General features: G+C 42.8%; 1 protein-coding gene across 15 annotated transcripts in view; it reads right to left on the bottom strand.

Moving 5' to 3' along the window:
- Positions 1-23,920, bottom strand: part of NRCAM (neuronal cell adhesion molecule) — a 256,326-nt gene that overhangs the window by 103,587 nt on the left and 128,819 nt on the right. For all 15 annotated transcript variants that reach the window (XM_073652000.1, XM_073651998.1, XM_073652001.1 and 12 more), the window contains one exon: positions 8,975-9,164. In XM_073652000.1, the coding sequence (XP_073508101.1) occupies positions 8,975-9,062 (88 nt within the window). In that variant the 5' untranslated portion in view covers positions 9,063-9,164. The remainder of the gene's footprint in view (positions 1-8,974; positions 9,165-23,920) is intronic.

Here is a 23,920-nt window from a genome sequence, read left to right as displayed (position 1 = left end):
TTCTTCCAGAGACTGCCCCGGTCACTTGCCGTGACCTCCAGCCCGTTCTTCCAGAGACTGCCCTGATCACTTGCCGTGACCTCCTGCCCATACACCCAGAGACTGTCCCGGTCACCTGCTGTGACTGCCTGCCTGGTCGCCACCCGCTCCCTTACAAGGACCGCTCCCTTGTATAGTAGCCCAGAGGTTCCGCCTCCCAGACCCGTTACAGTTTGCTCGGGCCATGGAACCCGGTGGCACCCAAGCTCCCTCGCTCTCGGACCTGTGTCATGAACTGTCCCGTCAAAGGTCCCAACAGGAGTCCATCCTGGGTCACCTGCGGAATGTCAATACTCGCCTGGACACTCTGACTGCTCCACCAACAACCTCCGCCAGTGCCATGTCTCGCAATCCGGCAGCTCCGCTGTCCACTAACACCATGATATCCTACCCCGGACCTCGGCTTTCTGCACCTCCTCGCTTCGGAGGCGACTCAGCCCAGGCTCGGGGCTTCATAAATCAGTGCACCCTGCACTTTGAACTATTGTCCCACCAGTTTAACTCTGACCGAGCCAAAATTGCATTCATCATGTCCCATCTCACCGGGGAGGCCCTGGCCTGGCTAAATCCTCTATGGGAGAGAGGAGACCCCCTGGTGTCCAACTTGCCTGCTTTTCTCACGGCTTTCCGGAAAGTCTTCGACGAACCCGGACGGAAGACCTCATCCGCATCATCGTTGCTACGCCTCCGTCAGGAAAGTCTCACCGTGGGCCAATATGCCATACGGTTCCGTACCCTTGCCTCGGAGCTGGCCTGGGATAACGACGCTCTGGTTTCCGTCTTCTGGGAGGGTCTGTCCGGCCGTATTAAAGATGAACTTGCCGGTCGGGACATTCCTACCACTCTCGATGACTTAATAACTCTTGCCACCCGGATTGACCTACGGTTCCAGGAGCGTGCCAGAGAGGTCACCCGTGAGAGGAGGTTACCACGTCTAGCTCCTACTTTTCAGAAACCCGTCACTCCTTCTGTCTCTAACCAGGTACACCCTCCTGAGCCTATGCAGGTCGACCAGACCAAGATGGTCAAGACCCGTCAGGACTTACGCCGTGCCGAGGGGACCTGCTTCTACTGTGGCAGTAAGGAGCACCGGATCCGTGCCTGCCCGGAGAGGTCGGGAAACGCCTGTGTCTAGGTTCGCTCAGAGAGGTCCACCTAGACAAGAATAAATCCTCTCCATCCCTGCTGTTGTCAGTTTCAATCATCTACGGGGAGAACCGTTATTTCGAACTAGCCCAACTGGACTCTGGAGCAGCCGGGAATCTTATTTCACAGTCCCTGGTAGAGAAATACCGCATCCCCACCAAACCTCTGGCTGTACCCTTGTCTGTTGCTGCCGTGGATGGGGGGCTCTTACCACGCCCCATCCAACTCATCACCGAATCCATTACTCTGCAGGTGGGAATGCTGCATTCTGAAAGTATCTCCTTCCATGTTCTGCCTGCACTCTCTCACGCCCTCTTGCTAGGCCTACCTTGGCTCCAGAAACATGCACCCGTTCTTGACTGGCAGACCGGAGAAGTCCTTCGCTGGGGACAGGGCTGCCATAAGACCTGTCTGGTTCCCGTTCATCCCGTCCGTCCTTCTCCTACCCCAGCTAATCTACCTGGACTTCCGATTCCTTATTGGTCTTATGCTGATGTCTTTAATAAAAAGGAGGCAGAGACACTACCCCCTCATAGACCATACGACTGCCCTATCGACCTGTTACCTGGTACTTCTCCTCCCCGTGGGCGTATTTATCCATTATCCGCTGCTGAGACCCGGTCGATGTCCGAATATATTGAGGAGAATCTGGCCAGGGGATTCATTCGGAAATCTACCTCCCCGGCGGGAGCAGGCTTCTTTTTCGTCAAAAAGAAGGACGGCTCTCTCCGTCCCTGTATAGACTATAGAGGCCTTAACCAGATCACGGTGAAGAATAAGTACCCCCTTCCGCTCATTCCGGAATTATTTGATCGTCTGAGGGGGGCTAGAATCTTCACCAAACTGGACCTCCGTGGGGCGTACAACCTGGTTCGTATCCGTCAGGGGGATGAATGGAAGACGGCATTCAACACCCGGGACGGCCACTATGAATATCTGGTAATGCCCTTTGGCCTCTGTAATGCTCCTGCCGTCTTTCAAGAGTTGGTCAATGACATCTTCCGGGACCTTCTCTACTCCTGCGTAGTGGTGTACCTGGACGACATCTTGGTCTTCTCTCCGGATCTCCAGACTCACCGGAGGGATGTTCGTCAGGTCCTGCTCAGGCTCAGGCAGAACCATCTCTACGCTAAATATGAGAAGTGCCTCTTTGAGCAGACCTCGCTTCCGTTTCTGGGCTACATTATCTCTCAGACCGGCCTACAAATGGATCCTGAGAAACTGTCTGCCATCGAGAAATGGCCCCGACCAGAGGGATTGAAGGCTATTCAACGGTTCCTGGGCTTCGCCAACTATTACCGCCTCTTCATCCCGCACTTCTCTTCCCGGACTGCCCCAATTTCCGCGCTCACCCGTAAGGGTACTAATCCCAAAGAGTGGCCGCCCGAAGCAGAGGAGGCCTTTCTTTCCCTAAAACAGGCCTTCTCTTCCGCCCCGGTGCTGCATCGCCCGGACGGCAACAAGCAGTTCTTCCTGGAAGTTGACGCCTCCTCCTCTGGAGCCGGAGCGGTACTTACTCAAAAATCATCTTCCGGGAGAATGGTAACTTGTGGCTTCTTCTCCAAACTCTTCTCCTCTTCTGAGCGCAACTATTCCATAGGAGACCGAGAGTTATTGGCCATCAAGCTGGCGTTGGAGGAGTGGCGTTACCTACTCGAGGGGGCTCTTCATCCGGTAATAATTTACACTGACCACAAGAACTTGGCTTACCTCCAGCATGCCCAGAGACTTAACCCGCGCCAAGCCCGGTGGTCCTTGTTTTTTGCTCGCTTTGATTTTGTTCTTCATTTTCGCCCGGCTGACAAAAACGTCAAAGCAGACACCTTGTCCCGATCCTTTCTGGTGTCCGATCTCGAGGAAGAACCTAAACATATCATCGATCCCGCCAGAGTAATGCAGGTGGCTCCCGTGAGTCTAAATCGTCTCCCTCCCGGTAAGACGTTTGTTTCAGTACCTGATCGGGAGAAGATCCTACACTGGGGCCATTCGTCTAAACTAGCTGGCCACGCCGGTCAGAAAAAGACCCTCCAGCTTATTGCCCGGCACTATTGGTGGCCTACCCTGCACAAGGACATAATAGACTTTGTTTCTGCCTGTGTGTCCTGCGCCCGCAACAAAGTCCCGAGACATCTGTCAGCCGGACGCCTCCTTCCGCTTCCTGTACCTGCTGCCCCCTGGCAGCATATAGCAATGGACTTTATAACTGATCTCCCCGTCTCTGCCGGTTGTACGGTCATTTGTGTGGTCGCTGACCGCTTTTCCAAGATGGCTCACTTTATTCCCCTGCCAGGCCTTCCGTCTGCACCCGAGCTGGCTAAAGACTTTATCCGCTACATCTTCCGTCTTCATGGCCTGCCCCTCCACATCGTGTCGGATCGTGGGGTACAGTTCACCTCACGTTTCTGGAGAGCCACTTGTAAACTACTAGACGTCACCCTGGACTTCTCTTCCGCTTACCACCCACAGTCCAATGGTCAAGTGGAGCGGATCAATCAGAACCTGACCAGTTACCTCCGGCACTTCGTTAATGCCCACCATTCTGACTGGGTGGATCTCCTACCATGGGCCGAGTTCTCTTATAATAATCACGAGAGCGAATCCTCCTCCAAATCCCCGTTTTTTGTAGTCTTTGGTCAGCATCCTCGGATTCCTTTTCCTGTCTCCACCTCTGTGGACAACCCGGCTGCGGAATCTCTCGTTAGCAAATTTTCCTCCATATGGGAGAGTACCCGGTCCGCACTCCTTCTGTCATCCGAGCGTATGAAAAGACACGCTGACAAAAAACGCCTGGATCCTCCACAATTTCGTCCAGGAGATAAAGTCTGGCTCTCATCTAAATATGTTCGACTCAAGATACCTTCTTACAAGTTAGGGCCTCGGTTCATCGGTCCTCTGGAGGTCATCAGTCAGATCAACCCGGTGGCCTATAAATTGAAACTCCCAGCCAACTTACGGATCCTTAACTCCTTCCATGTATCTCTCCTCAAACCCGTGGTGCTTAACTCTTTTTCCAAGTCTACAGGTACGCCTCCTGCTCCGGTTTCTGCTGAGGACGAGTTTGAGGTAGAGAACATTCTTGCCACCAAAAGGGTAAGAGGAAAGACCTTTTTTCTGGTAGATTGGAAGGGGTTTGGTCCTGAGGAGAGAACGTGGGAGCCCCGGGAGAACATCCATGCCCCTCTCATCCTAGCTAAATTTCTATCTGGCCTAAAAAAGGGGGGGCCTAAAGGGGGGGGTACTGCAGTGCCGGCGTCCCTGCCCTCTGCTAGGCAGGGACGCTGTTCCCCTCACCGCTCTGCTCCGTGCCCGGCGTCCCTCTCCCGCTCTGCTGGCAGCGCGCGCTCCTTCCCGGCCACTGTGCTTAGGGCGCGCGCGCGCGCGCCCTCCCTCCCTCTTAAAGGGGCCGCGCGCGCCGTCCTAAGGAGTCCCCGGCCAATGGCCGGAGGACTTTACCATATATAAGGCACCTCCTCCAAAATGGAGGTGCCCGAGCAATGTTGTTGCACCGTTCTACTCTGCTTCAGCTCTCAGGTCCCGTTGCCAGTTACCTACCAGTTACCTGCCAGATTCCTGCCAGCTTGCTGTCCTAATCCTGCCTGATTTCCTGTTACCTGCCTGCCTGCCTGAGGTCCGACGGTCTGCCTTACAACTCCGGTCAGTCTGTCTAAGGACCAACTTGCCCGCTCACCTGGGAGCGCACATCAGCTACCTGCCTGCTTGCCTGAGGTCCGACGGTCTGCCTTACAACTCCGGTCAGTCTGTCTATGGACCAGCTTGCCCGCTCACCTGGGAGCGCTTCTCCGCTACCTGCCTGCTTGCCTGCCCGGAGGCTCCGCTGTCACGTGCTGTGACCACCAGCTATTCCAGACTCTTGCCCGCTCACCTGGGAGCGCTTCTCCGCTACCTGCCTGCTTGCCTGCCCGGAGGCTCCGCTGTCACGTGCTGGGACCACCAGCTATTCCAGAGACTCTTGCCCGCTCACCTGGGAGCGCTTCTCCGCTACCTGCCTGCTTGCCTACCTGGAGGCTCCGCCGTCACGTGCTGTGACCACCTGCTATTCCAGAGACTCTCGCTTGCTCACCTGGGAGCACACATCCTCCATCTGCCTTGCTAGCCTACCTGGAGGTTCAGCCATCACAGGTCGTACCTACCCTTTACCTAGAGACTGCCCCGGTCACTTGCCGTGACCTCCAGCCCGTTCTTCCAGAGACTGCCCCGGTCACTTGCCGTGACCTCCAGCCCGTTCTTCCAGAGACTGCCCTGATCACTTGCCGTGACCTCCTGCCCGTACACCCAGAGACTGTCCCGGTCACCTGCTGTGACTGCCTGCCTGGTCGCCACCCGCTCCCTTACAAGGACCGCTCCCTTGTATAGTAGCCCAGAGGTTCCGCCTCCCAGACCCGTTACAGTTTCCATAGCAACAGGATTTATTTTCGTCTGCTAGAAATATTCAAGGCCAACTACTTATCAATATCTGGGTGTGAGATAGATAGATAGATAGATAGATAGATAGATAGATAGATAGATAGATAGATAGATAGATAGATAGATAGATAGATAGATATCGAAGGTTGCTCACAGAAGCAACATACGGACTGGTGTTGTCAGGTTGAATATCAACTTTTGGGATACTGTGAAGGAATGACTGTACAACTGATTTTATGACCAAATCAATGTAATGCCAAGCTGTTAGTTTACCTTGAATGAAAACTGGAAAAGTCCGGCTATTGTAAAATTTGCCACCCCACACCATAAACCCAGGAGAAAGACCAATGTGACATTTCCTTATGAAAGACTCTTCTTGGCATTTACCACATGGTCTCCAGCCCAATCCCAGGCTATGACTGCTTCCAAAACACCATTGCTGTCTTGCTCTGCGCCATGATAGCATTTGAGATCAGTGGCATGAGGTCAATGGAAGACTTGTAGCTGGATGTCTAGCTCAATGGTCAATGTTGTGCAAACACATTCTGATGGTTTGTGTAGACACTGTTTCACACCTTAGGCTTAGTATGTGTTCTACAATTTCACTTGCAGTACAGAATGGATCAATAGTTGAACCAGTTGTATGGCTATTTCTCCACTTTATCCCCAAAGCCGCTACTCAACAGGACAAGGCCAGGGCGCATGTTGCTTGTGCTACTGTGAGCAGCCTGTGTGTCCTAAACGTGCTACCATGGCCTGCAGCTTCTCCAGACTTGTCTCCCATTGCGCACATCTGGAAAGTGATTAGTCAGCAATTGCAAAAGGGAGCTGCCAGCAGCGGATCTAGATGACTTGTGTGACCAAGTGCATTCAGTGTGTCAAAACATTTCTCAGACAACCATTAATAACCTCATTAATAGCAAAATGTGTGTAAGTGTGTGCATTTCTGCGCATTGCGCTCATAATTGATAATGAATGTATCGAGATGTTACATTTTTTTTTCCATTTTTTCATCACTTCCATATCATTAACATGTCTATCAATTCTGTGATTTCCATAAATCTATGACTCCTTCCTGGTGTTGTAATTTCAATGTTGTATGTATATATATATATATATATATATATATATATATATATATATATATATATATATATATATATATATATATATATATATATATATATATATATATATATATATATATATATTTATACACACACACCCGTATATACATATAGAAAATATGTGTATATATGTATATATACACACACAAACATCGGGTTAAATAAGTATTGACCACGTCGCCAATTCTCCAAGTAAATATATTTCTAAAGGTGCTACTGACATGAAATTCTCACCAGATGTCGGAGAGCAGAGAGTGGCCACACTGGTAACTCCCCCTTTTATTTAATTTAAAATAAGCTCTGGAGGCAGAGATATCTTCCAGGCAACGTCCTCCCTCATAGCCTGGAAGAGGTCATTTACATATAAGAAAAACATGGATTTCTATGGAAGACATCAGATCGCAGATATCAAGGTATCATTTTCTTCTTTCCTAAGACCTGCATGCACATATAGACGGCTTAGGAGGGTAAATCCTATTGACAGATTCCAGTTAAGTTATGTGTAATAATGAGAAATGACACAGGACAAAAGTAAGTAAAGTGGTATCATAGCACTTCTATGTATGGTGCACAAGTAGGGTCCTATCCCTTGTAAACTGTTGAAAAAGACTTGGCACTCGTAGTGAATCAAAGAATATTTTGAATATATTTATTTATGGTGCTGCAATCCAACAAGTGAGACGTTTCGGTCAAGAGACCTTCATCAGTACAACAGATTGCGCAAGATAGACCGTATACACTAACGCTATGGATAAGCAGTGAGCACTGCAATGGCGGGAAGCATATCACCCCAAAAACACCACACCAACAGTGAAGATTGGAGGTGGGAACATCATGGTGTGGAGCTGTTTTTCAACATACGGAACTGGCAAACATTATCTAATTGATGGAAGGATGAATGGACAAATGTACGGAGACATTCTTGATAAAAATCTGCTGCCATCTACCAGGATGATGAAGATGAAACGAGGGTGGACATTTCAGCAAGACAATGATCCCAAACACACAGCCAAGAAAACTCTCAATTGGTTTCAGAGAAAGAAAATAAAGCTTCTAGAATGGCCGAGCCGATCACCTGACCTGAATCCAATAGAAAATGTATGGAAGGAACTAAAGCTCAGAGTTCATACAAGGAGCACATGGAACCGTTAGGATTTGAAGAGTGTTTGTGTGGAAGAATGGGCCAAAATCACACCTGAGCAATGCCCGTGACTAGTGTCTCCATACAGGAGGCGTACTGACGCTGTCAACACCAACAAAAGCTTTTATACGAATTGTTAAGTAAATTTCATTAAGCGTTTTCAATACTTTTTCATTACTTTATCATTTCTCATTATTACACATAACTTAATTTATGGACATCTATGGTTTGATTTTTTTGCCTGTGTGGATTGGATGGGTTATTATCGACATCTGGTGAGAATGTCATGTCAATAGCACCTTTAGAAATATATTTACTTAGAAAATTGGTGACATGTTCAATACTTATTTCACCTGCTGTGTGTATGATATATATATATATATATATATATATATATATATACTGTATATATATATATATATATATATATATATATATATATATACTGTATATATATATATATATACTGTATATATATATATATATATATATATATATATATACTGTATATATATATTATATATATATATACTGTATATATATATATATATATATATATATATACTGTATATATATATATATATATATATATATATATACTGTATATATATATTATATATATATATACTGTATATATATATATATATATATATATATATATATATACTGTATATATATATATATATATATATATATATATACTGTATATATATATATATATATATATATATATATATGTGTATGCAAGTCATGTCAGTCATGCCCTCAAGTCTGGCGAAGCGTGGTTAAAGGATGGAAGGGAGGTTTATTCCAGGGGGGTCAAAACCCGGAGACTACTAAGCCTCATGGATTTGCACGGTGTCAGTGTGTATTAAAACTTGACATGAAAATTATAAATCAATCGCTAAGGCATAGGAAGGAGCTTATTAAAATTAAGAAATAGGGTGCTATAGAGACATGGTGGCAGTTTAGGGGGTTATGGCAGCTGACAGGTTCTCTTTAAAAAATAAGAATTTTAGCTAAGCTGGTGCCTATGAGAGTCCACGGCATGCATATTGAGAGCTACAACGATCTTAAAAAGTCGGCTGATACTTACGGTCAAGTGGTACCTCCAGTGCTGTAATTACTTGGCACAAGACAAGTACCAGAGATGCTCTGCTTGGGAATAATCTTTTTTTCTGCATTATTTTAAGCTGTCTTAATCTACTCCGGCTGAGACAGAAGCCTTTCTTCTTAGCACAACAGATTCCTTCACAATATGAATCCCAGTGTCATAAAGATAGCAGCTGAAACAGAAAAAACACATTCATATATAATTACATGGAACACAGCTATTACAGCCCCAAATGATATAGCCAAAATTATGTACATCCTTAAAATAACACAAATGTGTAAGTGAAATTAACATAAAAGTGATTGAAATGAATTTCTTATACAAACATAATGCAGAACATTGGCGTAAACCCTGAATATTTTCTGACGTTTGTTTGCACTGTATGGAACAACTTTGTAACTTTCCTTAGGGACGTGCTTGGCAGTACAGCATGTTACTAGGAATGCAAACATTCAGTTACTAGAGGTCAGACATTGACTTTACTCGTATACATCACTAGCACAGCTGTCTCCAGCGATATCGTGGACACACAAACTAACACTGCTGAACTTCCTGAGCTAACAACAAATTATAATTGTATGAAATTCTGGAAGGTTTTCATGACAATTCCAGAAGCATAGTGGGACCCGGCGTTAGCTTTACTGATATTCACAGCCGTCATCAACCCCAACTACCATTACCCCGATTGCCACCGCACAAGGGCAATAGGGGAGAGTCGGGCAAAGCGTCAGAATTGGCGCATCTAATGTGATGCACCAATTCTGGGGAGGCTGCGGGTTTGTCTTTTTAGGCTGGGAAGAGTCCAATAACCAGGTACCTTCCCAGTCTAACAATTTAAGCCCACAGCTCTCTGCTTTACCTTTGCTGCTTATCAAAAGTAGCGGGGACTCCATACAGTTATTTTTAATTATTTATTTATTTAATAAGTTAAATAAGGCTATACACCCTTTAGTGCCACAACAAAGGAACTAAAGGGTGCAATGTTAATAATATGTGACATTATACGTATATCTACTGGACATCTATTTATCTACCTATCTATATCTTTATATAAGATTGCTTTATTAGTTTCGTAAACTAGCTTTAAGTTACATAGAGAATTACAGTATGTAAAATATGATGTTAAAAACGTATGTCATAAGGATGCTAGGTGAGAAAAAAAACGCAGACTCGCACAGCACTCGAATGACACTTGCCCTACTTTTCTGAATTAACATCGGAGCGATTTTTTTACGCAGATCTGAGAGAGGCTTAATGCTAATAATGTGCTACTGCACAGTGTGAGATGTTGGCTATAACTAAGTAATGGATTGTGAATTTCTGACCAGTCAAAATCAATATGTTGCTATGAAAAATATTTTTTGTTTGAGGGATACAACTTGAAACCAAAATGTGTGATATGACAACGAATATCTTGCAATAATGAGGATTGTTACATAGGAACGTGCTGTAAAAATTAACAATTACATCTAAGGGGTTGTTTACACGTTAGATTTTTGCTGCAGCTTTTCCAGCTCATTTTTACCGCAGGAAAAATATGTAGAGTTTTACAGTATCAGCAAATTTCTGAAATCTCGTGCACATGCTGCTTATTTTTCCTTGAAGATTTGAGCCTTTAAAGAGTTTTTTTTCAAATCTGCAGATAACAATTCTTTTAGTGTTTTTGACCCAATTAAATTAATGGGGAAAAAACACAAGCAAAAATGCATCAAAAACACAGTAAAAAGGCTTGTATTTTACACAGCATTTTTTCCTGCCAATACTCTGGTTTTTGCAGCAGAAAAATCTAATTGTATGCACATAACCTAAGGATATTTTCACACGTGGCATTTTTTGCTATTTTTTTTTCTGCAGAAAAGAAGCTGCGTTTTACAGTACTAGTAAAAACTATGAGATTTCAGACATCTCATGCACACAGCTTTTTTCTCCTGACTGAATTTGAGCATTGCAACATTTTTAAAAATCTGCAGCATGTCAATTCTTTAAGTATTTTTGTAGCTTTTAGTCACTAAAAATGCTTCGAAAGTGCTGCAAAAACGTTTTTTACATTTTTGAATTATTTTTCACTTTCTCATTGCTTTCTATGGATGAAAAAAAAAGCTGCAAAAATGCTGAAAGAATTGAAATGCTGCAGTTCTCAAATTAAGCAAGGGAAAAAACCAAGCGTGTGCATGAGATTTCTGAAATCGAATAGTTTTGTTGGTACTGTAAAAAGCAGCTTTTAAGTTGCATAAAAAACGCAGAAAAACATGAATATAGTCATAGAAAGCAATGAGGGAATGCAAACATGCTGCAGAATATGCTGCATAACATTTGTGTTGCATTTTTGCAGCATTTTTAGCAGCCTTATTTGGTGAATAAAACTAACTTTATTAACATGTACAATAAAAAAATCACACAAGTAATCAGCCTGAAAAATGCAGCAAAAAACACAGCAAAAAAGCAGCTATTAGTTGTGTTTTCAACGCAGCACTTTTACTGCCAAGAGTAAAGATTTTTGCTGCAGGAAAAAAAACATTGCAAAAATGCATAGGCTGGCACAGAGTGTGAAATGATTCAGCTGCTTGATGATGAAAGATAAATGTAGCAGTTTCCAATACTGATCCAGACTCTGATCAGTGTCAGCAGTGTGATCCAATCCTCTTTAATGAGAGAATCAGAGCACACTGTGAGGAGAAGATGGAGAACAAAATTTCCGACTTCACCCACTGCAGTACGATGATTTCCACGCCCTCATTGACTTGCACGGCTGAGTGTGACCCGAATATCAGATCAAAGTCGGACATGCAGCGATTTCTTCCTCGGAGAGGACAAAAAAATAGGACATGTGAGCGGAGCCATGGAATTGGTCTGAGTGCGATCTGATGGATTGTGTGCACCTGGCCTAAAGCATATTAAATGTAGCATAGTCATCAATGGCTATTCATATTGTGGTTACATTCCCAATCATAACATGCACTATTTTTATAGACATTTCTCTACTATACAACCATAGCTCATTCAGGTGCACACAAGAAACGATAGAATGCTTATTCTAAATACTAATATGGAATGCAGTTTTGCACGGAATGTCTTTAAATGTAAAGAAACTGTCTATCAATAGATCCTTCTAGTACGTAGAGAGGAATGGCAATTCTCTAAGAAAATATTTGTAAAGAACTACATTCAGGTAATGCTTAAAGCTCTTGTTTGCAAGGGAAATTGCTTTCCTTAGGGCACTTGCAGATTAGTGTATTTGCTGTCCGAGTGCGATCTGACAAAACATTGGATCACACTCGGACCAATGTTGGTCTATGGGGCCGTGCCAATTTTTTTCCTCAAAGACTGTCGGAGGGAAAAAAATCGCTATATGCCAGAGTTTGATCAGATATTCAGATCGCACATTACTACCACACTCTGATTAGAGTTCAATCAGAGTGTCATTAGCATAATTGGCCAAATTCTATTGGATGAGAGAATATACTGCCTTGTGCCCCTGCCCTCAGTCCTCACAACAGTCATTATTTCAGTAAAGTAAAATAATTAACAAAAAACATCTGCAAAGGCTTCCTAAGCGTTTAAAAAGGTCCCTTAGTCTGTTTCAGTAGGCTCCACAATCAAGGGGAAGACTGCTGACTTGACAGATGTCCAGAAGGCAGTCATTGACACACTCCATAAGGTCCCAGAGTTCCAATTTTCATTTGGAAATCAAGGTCCCACAGTCTGGAGGAAGAGTGGAGAGGCGTACAATCCAAGCTGCTTGAGGTCTAGTGTGAAGTTTCCACAATCAGTGATGGTTTGGGGAGCCATGTCATCTGCTGGTGTAGGTCCACTGTGTTTTATCAAGACCAAAGTCAGCGCAGCAGTCTACCAGGAAATTTTAGAGCACTTCATGCTTCCCTCTGCCGACAAGCTTTTTGGAGATGGAAATTTCATTCTCCAGCAGGACTTGGCACCTGTCCACACGGCCAAAAGTACCAATACCTGGTTTAAAAACAACAGTATCACTGTGCTTGATTGGCCAGCAAACTCGCCTGACCTTAACTCCATAGAAAATGTATGGGGTATTGTCAAGAGGAGGATGAGAGACATCAGACCCAACAATGCAGACAAGCTGAAGGCTGCTATCAAAGCAACCTGGGCTTCCAAAACACCTCAGCATTGCCACAGGCTGATCGCATCCATGTCAAGCCGCATTGATGCAGTAATTGATGTAAAAGGAGCCCCGACCAAGTATTGAGTGCATTAACTGAACATACATTTCAGTTGGCCAACATTTCGGATTTTACGAACATTTTTCAAGCTGTTGTTAAGTATTCTAATTTACCTAGATAATGACTTTTGTGTTTTCATTGGCTGTAAACCATAATCATCAACATTAACAGAAATAAACACTTGAAATAGATCACTCTGTTTGTAATGATTTTATATAATATTTGAGTTTCACTTTTTGTATTGAAGAATTGAAATAAATTAACTTTTTGATGATAATCTAATTTAGTGAGATGCACCTGTATATTACCTAACAATACAATTAGAGGGTATTTGTAAATTCGTTCCCCCAAGCAGACAAGCTCCTTACCTTCCTGTGAGTGCAGCTTAGCTGTCTTAGCTGTATTGTCTTTCCAAGTCAGAAATCCACATCCACCTGCATACCAGTGCTTTATTATCCCTGTACAACTATACCACATTCAGTGTATTGGGAACTGATTTCCAATCTAACACATCACAATTAAACATCAGTAAGAAATACAAGTTATCACATAATTGCCAAAATGTACTGAGAACTCAACTTTACAAGGCTTCCTCTCCATACATCTATGCACAGTCCCTGCTTTACCACCATATTATTATATCTTACCTAAGATTTGGAGCAATGTCCTTGTGTGTAACTGCAGTTTTGTTCCCTAATTACATATCATCCATCAGAAGACCGAAGAACTGATTGAATTTTGGTGCATATGATGTTGAAAGTGTAGTAGAAGGCAATGAAACATAAGGAGAACTCTTGCAGGATGTGCCATTAGTGAGGAAAGACTGCCATCTGCTGGCCAGGCGAAATCAAGCGGAACCAAGTTCTGCTGGAAGATTTGAAGGGGTAGTAAATTCAGATGCCGCACCTGATCAGGTGACCTCCAGGAGAGATTTTCTGTATATAATAGCCCTGCGCGTCAAACCGCATGCAGATTTGGCGCCAAGCTGCAAAGCAGAGAACACATGCTCTAGAGGTGCTGCAGAGCCCAGCATGACAGGCCTCAGCCGGAGGCTTGTGTCACCCAAGTGCCGGTCACCTCCTGATAGGGTCCAGACCAGTCACAGGAGTGCCCCGAGCCAGGATCCGTGCTCTGCACCGATTAAGTTTCCGGGATCGGGCGTCGCCTGTCAAGAGCCGAGGTCTGGACCCCCCTGCCTCAAGCCTGAGAGACTACAGTCGACGGTAAAGCTGAGAAAAGCTAAGAAAAGACTGTAACAGGAGAGGCGTGCCAGCAGTAGTGGAGGACAGTTGGGATTAGGACTTCAGGTTGGGAGGGGGGCCGACTGGTGAGTGGGAGGCTAAACAGGATCTGATTAACTATATCTGGAAGAGACTTGTGGACTAGCGAGAAGAACCAGTGATCCCTGCTAGGGCCATATATATATATATAGAAAGAGAACTTACGTGGTGACTCCCACGACTGGGTGCATCACATTTTTGCAAAGGACTTTACTGTTACTTACTGAAAAGACTTCTCATTGTTATTCCAAGTTATTGCTAATTCCCATTGCTACTAACCCCAATAAAATAATTGTTATACATATAAAGTGGTTATATCAACCCCTGACTGTTGCCGCCTCGTGGTCTCTGTGCTTTACATTCCCGCACATGTGTTACATTAGCACAAGAAATCGTATGACAGTCTGTTAGAGAAAGTTTCTGTAATAACCAGTCACAACCACGATGTATGGCCTTCTAAAGTAAGAGACTTATTGAGGGCCCGATTCAAAGTGCATTCACCAGAAATCTGACATAAAATACTTTGATAACCCAAAAAATGTTTGTGCATCTCAATGTTGAGCAAACATTTTGCGACTTTTGTCATTTTCATGCGAGTTTTGCTTAGCTCTGCCATAATAGACGGACCTGGGGCGGGATGGGTCGGAATGGAGTGTGAAGCCACAGCTCGTCAAATTCACAACAAGCTGTAGCTTACTTGAGAAATCTTACTCCAGTCCCTGACCTTTTCAGATGTGCCAGATTCATTAAGATGCACGTACCTCCATCTGACTCCAACACGGCCCCTCAACAAGATCGGCATTGTTCACGTCAGTCTTGTTGAACTGAAGCCTATGACTTTAGAGAAAACAATTCTCCAAATAAGATAGATGAAAGGATTTTTAACTCCTTAATGACCAGCCTATTAATTTTTTTCCTTCTCTTCTTCAAAAGCCATAACTTTTTGGATTTATCATTGATATTGCCTCATGTGGGCTTGTTTATTGCAGAATAAATTGTAATTTTGAATAACACTACCCATTTTACTATATAATAAACTGAAAAATTCCAAATGGTATGAAATGAAAGAAAACACACAATTTTGTCAATTCTGTCTGGTATGCAATGATTAAAAGCTTCAGTCTGAAATGCGTTTGCCCATAACATCCCCCTATTTTCCAATGAATACAGAGGAGGGAAAGGGTCGGCCTTCCTTCATGAAGACTCATTTGTAGGGAATTGTGGAAATCTTTTTTTTTGTTTTTTTTTAATAGATTTTTTTTTTATTTTATTTACTTTTTATTCAAAATAGCCCCAATTTCATTCATGGACCATGTCAGCCATGGCAGCTCAACCCCACCTCTGCTTAAGCCTGTGAGCTGAAGCTCCAATGTTCACCGTCTCCACAACTATTTGAAAGATGGCCTCTCAGACAGATTTTTGTCCTCTCCTCAGGATGGAAAAGTTGTGGAATTGTTAAAATCTCATCAATACTGAATAAATCGAGATGTTTTGAAAATTTTGCTTCAATTTTTTCAGTGTTTCCTTATCATTATCAGGTCTATCAAGCCTGTGATTTGCATAATTCCACAATTTTGCCTTCTTGATGCTGCAATTTCAATGTTGATGAGTGTGTATTACTAATAAACCTGAAAGTTCAATATATTGTTACTATAACTTTATGAACCTTATATCTTGAAAGGATAATTTACTTTATACATTATTTTATTTATTTTAACTTCAATTACATTTTCAGTTTCAATCCACTCACGTAATCTCATAAAGAAGTTAAGCCAAGCGGTATATTTCATGACCTAATTTATGAACTTCAGGCCAATGTGCTTTGAGCCTAATGCATTTTTAGCCCCTGAGCTAAACGCTGAAATGTTAAATATAGGCAATGTTTAATGTGAATCCTAAAAGCTTTATCTTTTCACTTTGAGCTCTAAGCAAGTAGTTTACACTATACCAGTAACATGGATAGAAGCATTTCTAAATGATAAATTCTGGTAATAGGGTCATGGCTGTGACTAGGAATGTGTCCCATTTACCACAGCTTGTAAATCTTCCACATTGGAGATGCCCTCTCTACTGTAATCCAGAAGACATTAGCACAAGGTCCAATACACGACAAGCGATTGATCCTGTATGTGAAACCCAGTACTATCCTGAGTAATAGGTTACAAACACTGAGATACACTGTAAGAGATTTCTGAAGCTAAATAAGGCAGAAATCTAGCTTAATTTGTACCAAAACACTTTCTAAAATGGCTTGAATCACATGTGTCTTAGGCACCTTTCCAACTCATCTGACAAGAGATCATGGTTTATGGGAAACAGGGACATGAGAGAATATGCACCAAAATTTTGCCACAAATTTCTGCAATAAACCAACTAATTTGCGGTGTAATGTTTGACTAAACAGTCTAGAGATGTGCCAAATTTATTAAATCACAAACGACTTATAGGGGCTAGCCACTACTTTTTTTTTATTGATAACTTATCCTCAAGATAGGCCAACAATATCAGACTGGTGGAGGTGCGACACCCGGCACCCCAACCAATCAGCTGTTACCGGCGCTGACCAGACGTTCTAGAATAGGGGGTATATCTGAAGTACCCAGCTGCGGCCACTATAGCTATTAGTATTGCTCTGTTTCGGCAGTATCCGTGAACTTCCAGCCGCCGATGGTAACACCTGATTGGCTGGAAGTTTTCGGATGCTGCCGGATCACAGCAGCTCCGTTATTACTATAGTGGCCATCGCACAGGATTGACTGATATACTCAAGAAGAGGGCCCCAGACATCGCACAGGGGGTCCCAAACAGCGCACAAGGTGTCCCAGACAGAGCACAAGGGGGCAGAGACAGCGCACAGGGGGACAGAGACAGTTCACAGGGGCCCTGCGCGCTGTCTCTTCCTCCCCTTGCGCGCTGTCTCTTTCCCCCCGTGTGCTGCCTGGGGCCTCGTTATTGAGTATATCACTCAATGGTTCTCAAAAGCCTGAAAAATCTGATCTACAGCAGCTGGGGTACTGGGGTATATTCTGACAAGGAGGGGTATAATCTGGCCTAGGCCAATTTATACCCAGGGTATATTCTGGCCCAGAGGGGTATAAACTGGCCTGAGCCAATTTATACCCCGGGGTATAGTTTGGCCTAGGCCAGAATATACCCGGGGTATTATCTGGCCTAGGCCACTTTAACCGGGGGGGTAATCTGGCCTGTTACACCGGTTATCATAGAACATGTAAAAAAAACAATAAAATAAAAAATAAATATTATACTTACCTTCTGATGGCCCCTGGTGTGCTTGTCTTCGCTTGCTGGCAGATCGCGGTGGACTGAAGGACCTGTGCTGACGTCATTTAGTCATGTGACGGCAGGTCCTTCAGTGTACCACGAGCTGCCGGCAAGCCAGGACGGATCGAATAAAGACTCCGGGGGCCATCAGAACGTAAGTATAATATTTATTTTTTACCATTCTTTACGGTCACACTATATAAATCCATGCTGGTTACATGGATTTATATAGTATGACCAAGTTGTCAAGCACTTTCCAAGTGATACTAAAATCGCTTGGAAAGCGCTTGACAACCCGCATGCGGAAATGCATGTGAAGAACGCTTCACTGTTTGTCCCTGCCAGGAAAACGCATGTACAATCCGCATGTACAATCCGCATGTACAATCCGTATGCGTTTTTTCTGCCAGGGAGATGCTGAAAAGCTCAGGAAAAAATCCGGAGCATTTCTGCATCCTGGGCACATAGCCTCAAATGAAAACCACACAAATCAATCTATTTTAAAATGTGCATCCCTTATAATACTCAAACAAGCATATAGAAAGCTTGTTAACATTTCAGGTGCTTCACAATAACTATTGCAAAGTAGAAAACAAAATTAAAAATTGCATTTTTTTCCCATTACAGTGTAGTTTTAGCCCTATTTTTTCATTTTCACTAGGAGTAAACAGGAAAAAATGGTTTGAAAAGGAGACCAGAATATCTGAAGTCCCAACCCAGCCCGAAATATCACAGGTTAGGTCATGGTCAGACGTGCGATGATTCTCTCATGCGAGAAAATTGGCCCGATTAAGCTAATGACACTCCGATCAAATTTTGTCAGAGTTTGAGCCGAGTGTCATCTTAGTGTGATTTGATTCTCCTGCATGCGAGAATCTGAGCACAGGAGCGGAGAAGACGGAAAACTTAATTTCTCCATCTTCTCCATTGTCTGAGTCCATGCATGTCGGACAGTACTCGGATGACATCTGAGTGCACTCTGATGTTTCACACCCACCTATAGACTTGTATGGGTGTTCGTGATCTGAATTCCGGAGCCACTCGCAGCATACATCCACTCGCAGCATATTTCCATAGTAAAAAATTGGTCTGAGTGCTAGACCGATAAAACATCAGATAGCACTTGTCTGATAAATATGCTCGTGTGAGCGAGCCTTAAAAGTGAGAGTCAGGAGTGCCAGACACCTGCAGTTTTCACTTTAACCCCTGATATCTTGGGCTAGGTGATGACTACAGTGATGAGTCCAGTCTCATATTGAAGCTGGAAATCTCAGCTTCAAAATGAGTTATAATCCATGCTGAGAAACGGCTATTAGTAGCCAGGAAGTATTTCATATGCCCTTGGCTACGGAGATGCCACCCTCCAAGGACATATGAGATCTGTCCTTAGCATAGAAACAGTTAATCACATAAATATGGAACATTTTAACCCCTTCACGACATGTACGGCGCATGGCATGTCGGTAGCGGGTGTATGAAGCAGGCTCACGCAGCGAGCCTGCCCTGTACCAGGCAGGTAATAGCTGTTTATTACAGCCAAGACCTGCCCCTAACAATCTTGGCTGGAACAGTGCTCCGCCTGCGATTGTTAACTTATTAAATGCCGCTGTCAATCTCTGACGAGATTGCAGGTTGCCGATGAGTTGTCATGACAGCAGGGGTCAGCTGATGACCCCCCTGCCTGTCATTATGGAGCTTCTTTTAAACCCTGCCTGTGGCCGGGCTTCAAAGAAGACTGTGATTTCTGCTATATGCAATGATTATGTCGCATCGCTGTATATAGCACAAGTGATCAGACGATCGCATATTCAAGTCCCCTAAAGAGGCTGACAATAAAAGTTAAAAAAAAAAAAAAAAGTTTTAAAAAATATTTAAAAAAAAATTTCACCCCACTTTTCCTCCATTGAAAATAAAAATATTTAAAAAAAAATACACATTTGTGTATAGCCGCATTCAGAAAAGTCTGATCTATCAAAATATAAAAACAATTAAATATTGTAAATGAAAAAAATTATGGTTTTAACTACAAAATGTAAGCCATAAAAACAATTCCCAAAAAACAATGTCAGAATTGTGTGTCTTTTCACAATTTCACAGCACTTGGAATTTTTTCCCCGTTTTCCAGTACATTATGGTAAAATGAATGGTGTCATTCAAAAAGTACAATTTATTCTGCAAAAAAAACAAGCCTTCATATATCTATGTGGACAGAAAAATAAAAGAGTTAAGGCTCTGGGAAGAAGCGGAGGAAAACGGAAATGCAAAAATGGAAATTGGCTGCGAAGTGAAGGGGTTAAAATTGTCTATTTTAGGTTGTCTAGAAATAAGGCAGTTTTAGTAAACCTGCTCCATTGTCTTGTGGCTTTTTTTTAACATGGTACAGTATATTACGACACTTCAATACATATAATCAGACATATACACAAATAAAAGCATGCATGAAATGTAAGGGTTAGATAAAAGCTTTTGGGTTGTGGTTGAGTAACTTGCTGTGTTATGGGTTTGGATACGCTTGGGTCTCCAAGTTTTGATAGAATGTGGGTCTTTTCAAATACGTACACTGATCTGGTACCCGAATTTCATTTTTGATCAAAGCTAATGGACTTTATACAACTGATAGAATGAACTTGATTACACAAGAATGTGCATTTCTAAAATGCAATTTTTTTGGTTAGCTGACCTCTAAATGCTAATAACTTAATTCTTAACGTACAAAATATATATATAATTCAGTTATAATTGTATCATAGCAACGCATATTATTATATTCTCAAGATTATTTTCTTTATTTACTGTAAAAGAAAATATTAAAATATGTAGAAAATGTATGTCATTAAAGTGACCCACCTGGAAAAAATTAATTCCATGAGGTGCCTATGCCCTTAACCTGGCATCATTGGCACCTCTTGATCTTAAAAAGCCCTGTGACATCATTACTTCACATTAGGCCTTGTCACTAGACCTCACACCATGGGCTGCAACGTCATGATGTTGTAGAGCCTAGTAAGTACAAGAATTTTTGGGTCAAGGCTCTAGTGTTGCTGCCATAGAGAACCAGACAGGACCCCAGACCTGGGCAGCACCAATCTTTTTGCACAACTTAATTAGTGACCAATAAAAGAATTGACATTTTCAAACAAAGAGGAGACGTCAAAGAACAAATTTTATAATATCAGTTCAGTAATTTTCACTTACTCTTATATTCCAATACTTTCCCAATAATCTTTTTACTCTTATGACACTAACTAAATATACCTATTTCTTGACTTATGGATCATTATTATGACTAAATATGTTCCAAGATGTAACACGCAATGATTTTTTACATCATCTCCTAATGGAGATTGTAGAAATGTAATGTACTTTTTATTTTTATAACTTTCAGGGTATCTAAATATAATGTGGCTTTAGTAGTGTGGTGCACACCATTGTGTTTGTGGACTGTACAGTTAATAGGCTGTGATGTTATATACTGTGATTTTAATTACAACAAGCTATTATCTGCACATGAACTATAAATAAACTCATTAACATTAAATTTGGAACGCCAAAAAGGAAAAGTTGTGAAATTCCAAAAATCACAGGATGGACAGCCATGTTAATAATATGTAAATGATGAAAAATTTGAAACCAAATTTTCGAAACTTCTCAATTTATTCAGTATTGAGCATGAGCGCCATACACAGAAATACATGCACTTACACACCTTGGCATGCTATCAATGAGATTATTAATGGTTGTCTGAGGGATGTTCTGCCACACTGAGCAATGGGGCACACAAATCATCAAGATCCGCTGCTGGCAATTGCAATTACCGGCCAATAATGTTCAAGATGTGCTCGAAGTCCGGACATGTTGCAGGCCATGGTCGCAGATTTATATCACACAGGCTGCTCACAGTAGCATTAGCAACATGCGAACTGACATTGTCATGCTGAAAAATGGCTACTTAGACACTTTCAAGGTCCCTCTTGACGGTCTCTCCATGGTCTTGCCAGTGTGGCCTCCAGGCCAATCTCTGGCTATCATCATGTCCAAAACAAAACCGGGTTTCATCGCTGAAAAGGATGGATCTCCATTCCAGCCCCCATTGCCACTTTGCTCTGCACCATGATAGTCTTGAGAGCAGTGGTGTGAAATGAAGGAAACGCCTGTAACTGGACACCTATCTTGTAGCTCAATATCGTCCAAACATTTTCTGATAATTTATGTAGACACTGAGGTCTTAGGTTTGGTATGGGATTTTTACTTTTACTTACAGCACCAAATGGATCATTACGCGCCATTCCTCAAATCTGACAAGACCACGTGGTTAACCCTATGAAGAGACCTTCGAGAGGGAACATCACATAGGTCCTACTATTGGGATTACATTGTGGGTTACTATAATGTAGCTGGACCCCTCTAGCCTTCATTCCACTAACAGCTCAGCATTACATTGATTGGTTGTAAAACCATTTATATGGCCATTTTTCCTAAGTGTCCCAGGAGCTGTTTTTCAACACGACTACACGACAATGAAAGGCTGCAAGTTGCTTGTGCTACCATGAGCTGCCTATGTGGCTAGCCTTGTGGCTGTGTGCTATGAAGGACTTTAGTGTCTCCAGACTTGTCTAAAATTAAGCACATCTTGGACATCATTGGTTGACAATTGTAAAGGGAGCTGCCAGCAGAGAATCTTGGTGATTTGAGTGCCTAAGTACATTCAGCGTGTCAGTATATTACTCAGACAACCATTAATAACCTTATTGATAGCATGTCAAGGCAAGTAAATTTGTGTAATTCTGCCCGTGCTCATACTCTAAACTGAATAAATTGAGATGTTTTGAAAATTTTGATTCCATTTTTTCATCATTTGCAGATCATTAACATGTGTATTCATCCTGTGATTTCCATAATTCCAAACTTTTTCCTTCATGGTGTTGCAATTTCAATGTTGAGGAGTATATATGTATATATACAGTACAGACCAAAAGTTTGGACACACCTTCTCATTTAAAGATTTTTCTGTATTTTCATGACTTTGAAAATTGTACATTCACACTAAAGGCATCAAAACTATGAATTAACACATGTGGAATTATATACTTAACAAAAGAGTGTGAAACAACTGAAAATATGTCTTATATTCTAGGTTCTTCAAAGTAGCCACCTTTTGCTTTGATGACTGCTTTGCACACTCTTGACATTCTCTTGATGAGCTTCAAGAGGTAGTCACCGGAAATGGTTTTCACTTCACAGGTGTGCCCTGTCAGGTTTAATAAGTGGGATTTCTTGCCTTATAAATGGGGTTGGGACCATCAGTTGTGTTGTGCAGATGTCAGGTGGATACACAGCTGATAGTCCTACTGAATAGACTGTTAGAATTTGTATTATGGCAAGAAAAAAGCAGCTAAGTAAAGAAAAACGAGTGGCCATCATTACTTTAAGAAATGAAGGTCAGTCAGTCCGAAAAATTGGGCAAACTTTGAATGTGTCCCCAAGTGCAGTTGCAAAACCATCAAGCGCTACAAAGAAACTAGCTCACATTAGGACCGCCCCAGGAAAGGAAGACCAAGAGTCACCTCTGCTTCTGAGGATAAGTTTATCCGAGTCAACAGCCTCAGAAATCGCAGGTTAACAGCAGCTCAGATTAGAGACCAGGTCAATGCCACACAGAGTTCTAGCAGCAGACACATCTCTTCAACAACTGTTAAGAGGAGACTTTGTGCAGCAGGCCTTCATGGTAAAATAGCTGCTAGGAAACCACTACTAAGGACAGGCAACAAGGAGAAGAGACTTGTTTGGGCTAAAGAACACAAGGAATGGACATTAGACCAGTGGAAATCTGTGCTTTGGTCTGATGAGTCCAAATTTGAGATCTTTGGTTTCAACCACCGTGTCTTTGTGCGACGCAGAAAAGGTGAACGGATGGACTCTACATGCCTGGTTCCCACCGTGAAGCATGGAGGAGGAGGTGTGATGGTCTGGGGGTGCTTTGCTGGTGACACTGTTGGGGATTTATTCAAAATTGAAGGCATACTGAACCAGCATGGCTACCACAGCATCTTGCAGCGGCATGCTATTCCATCCGGTTTGCGTTTAGTTGGACCATCATTTATTTTTCAACAGGACAATGACCCCAAACACACCTCCAGGCTGTGTAAGGGCTATTTGACCAAGAACGAGAGTGA

Source organism: Phyllobates terribilis, unplaced genomic scaffold (assembly GCF_046119375.1).
Source record: "Phyllobates terribilis strain yellow unplaced genomic scaffold, ASM4611937v1 Scaffold_11__3_contigs__length_659146591, whole genome shotgun sequence".
NCBI classification, from domain to species: domain Eukaryota; kingdom Metazoa; phylum Chordata; class Amphibia; order Anura; family Dendrobatidae; genus Phyllobates; species Phyllobates terribilis.
The sequence above is the reverse complement of the archived record's forward strand: the minus strand, read 5'-3'. Positions and strand labels throughout refer to the sequence as shown.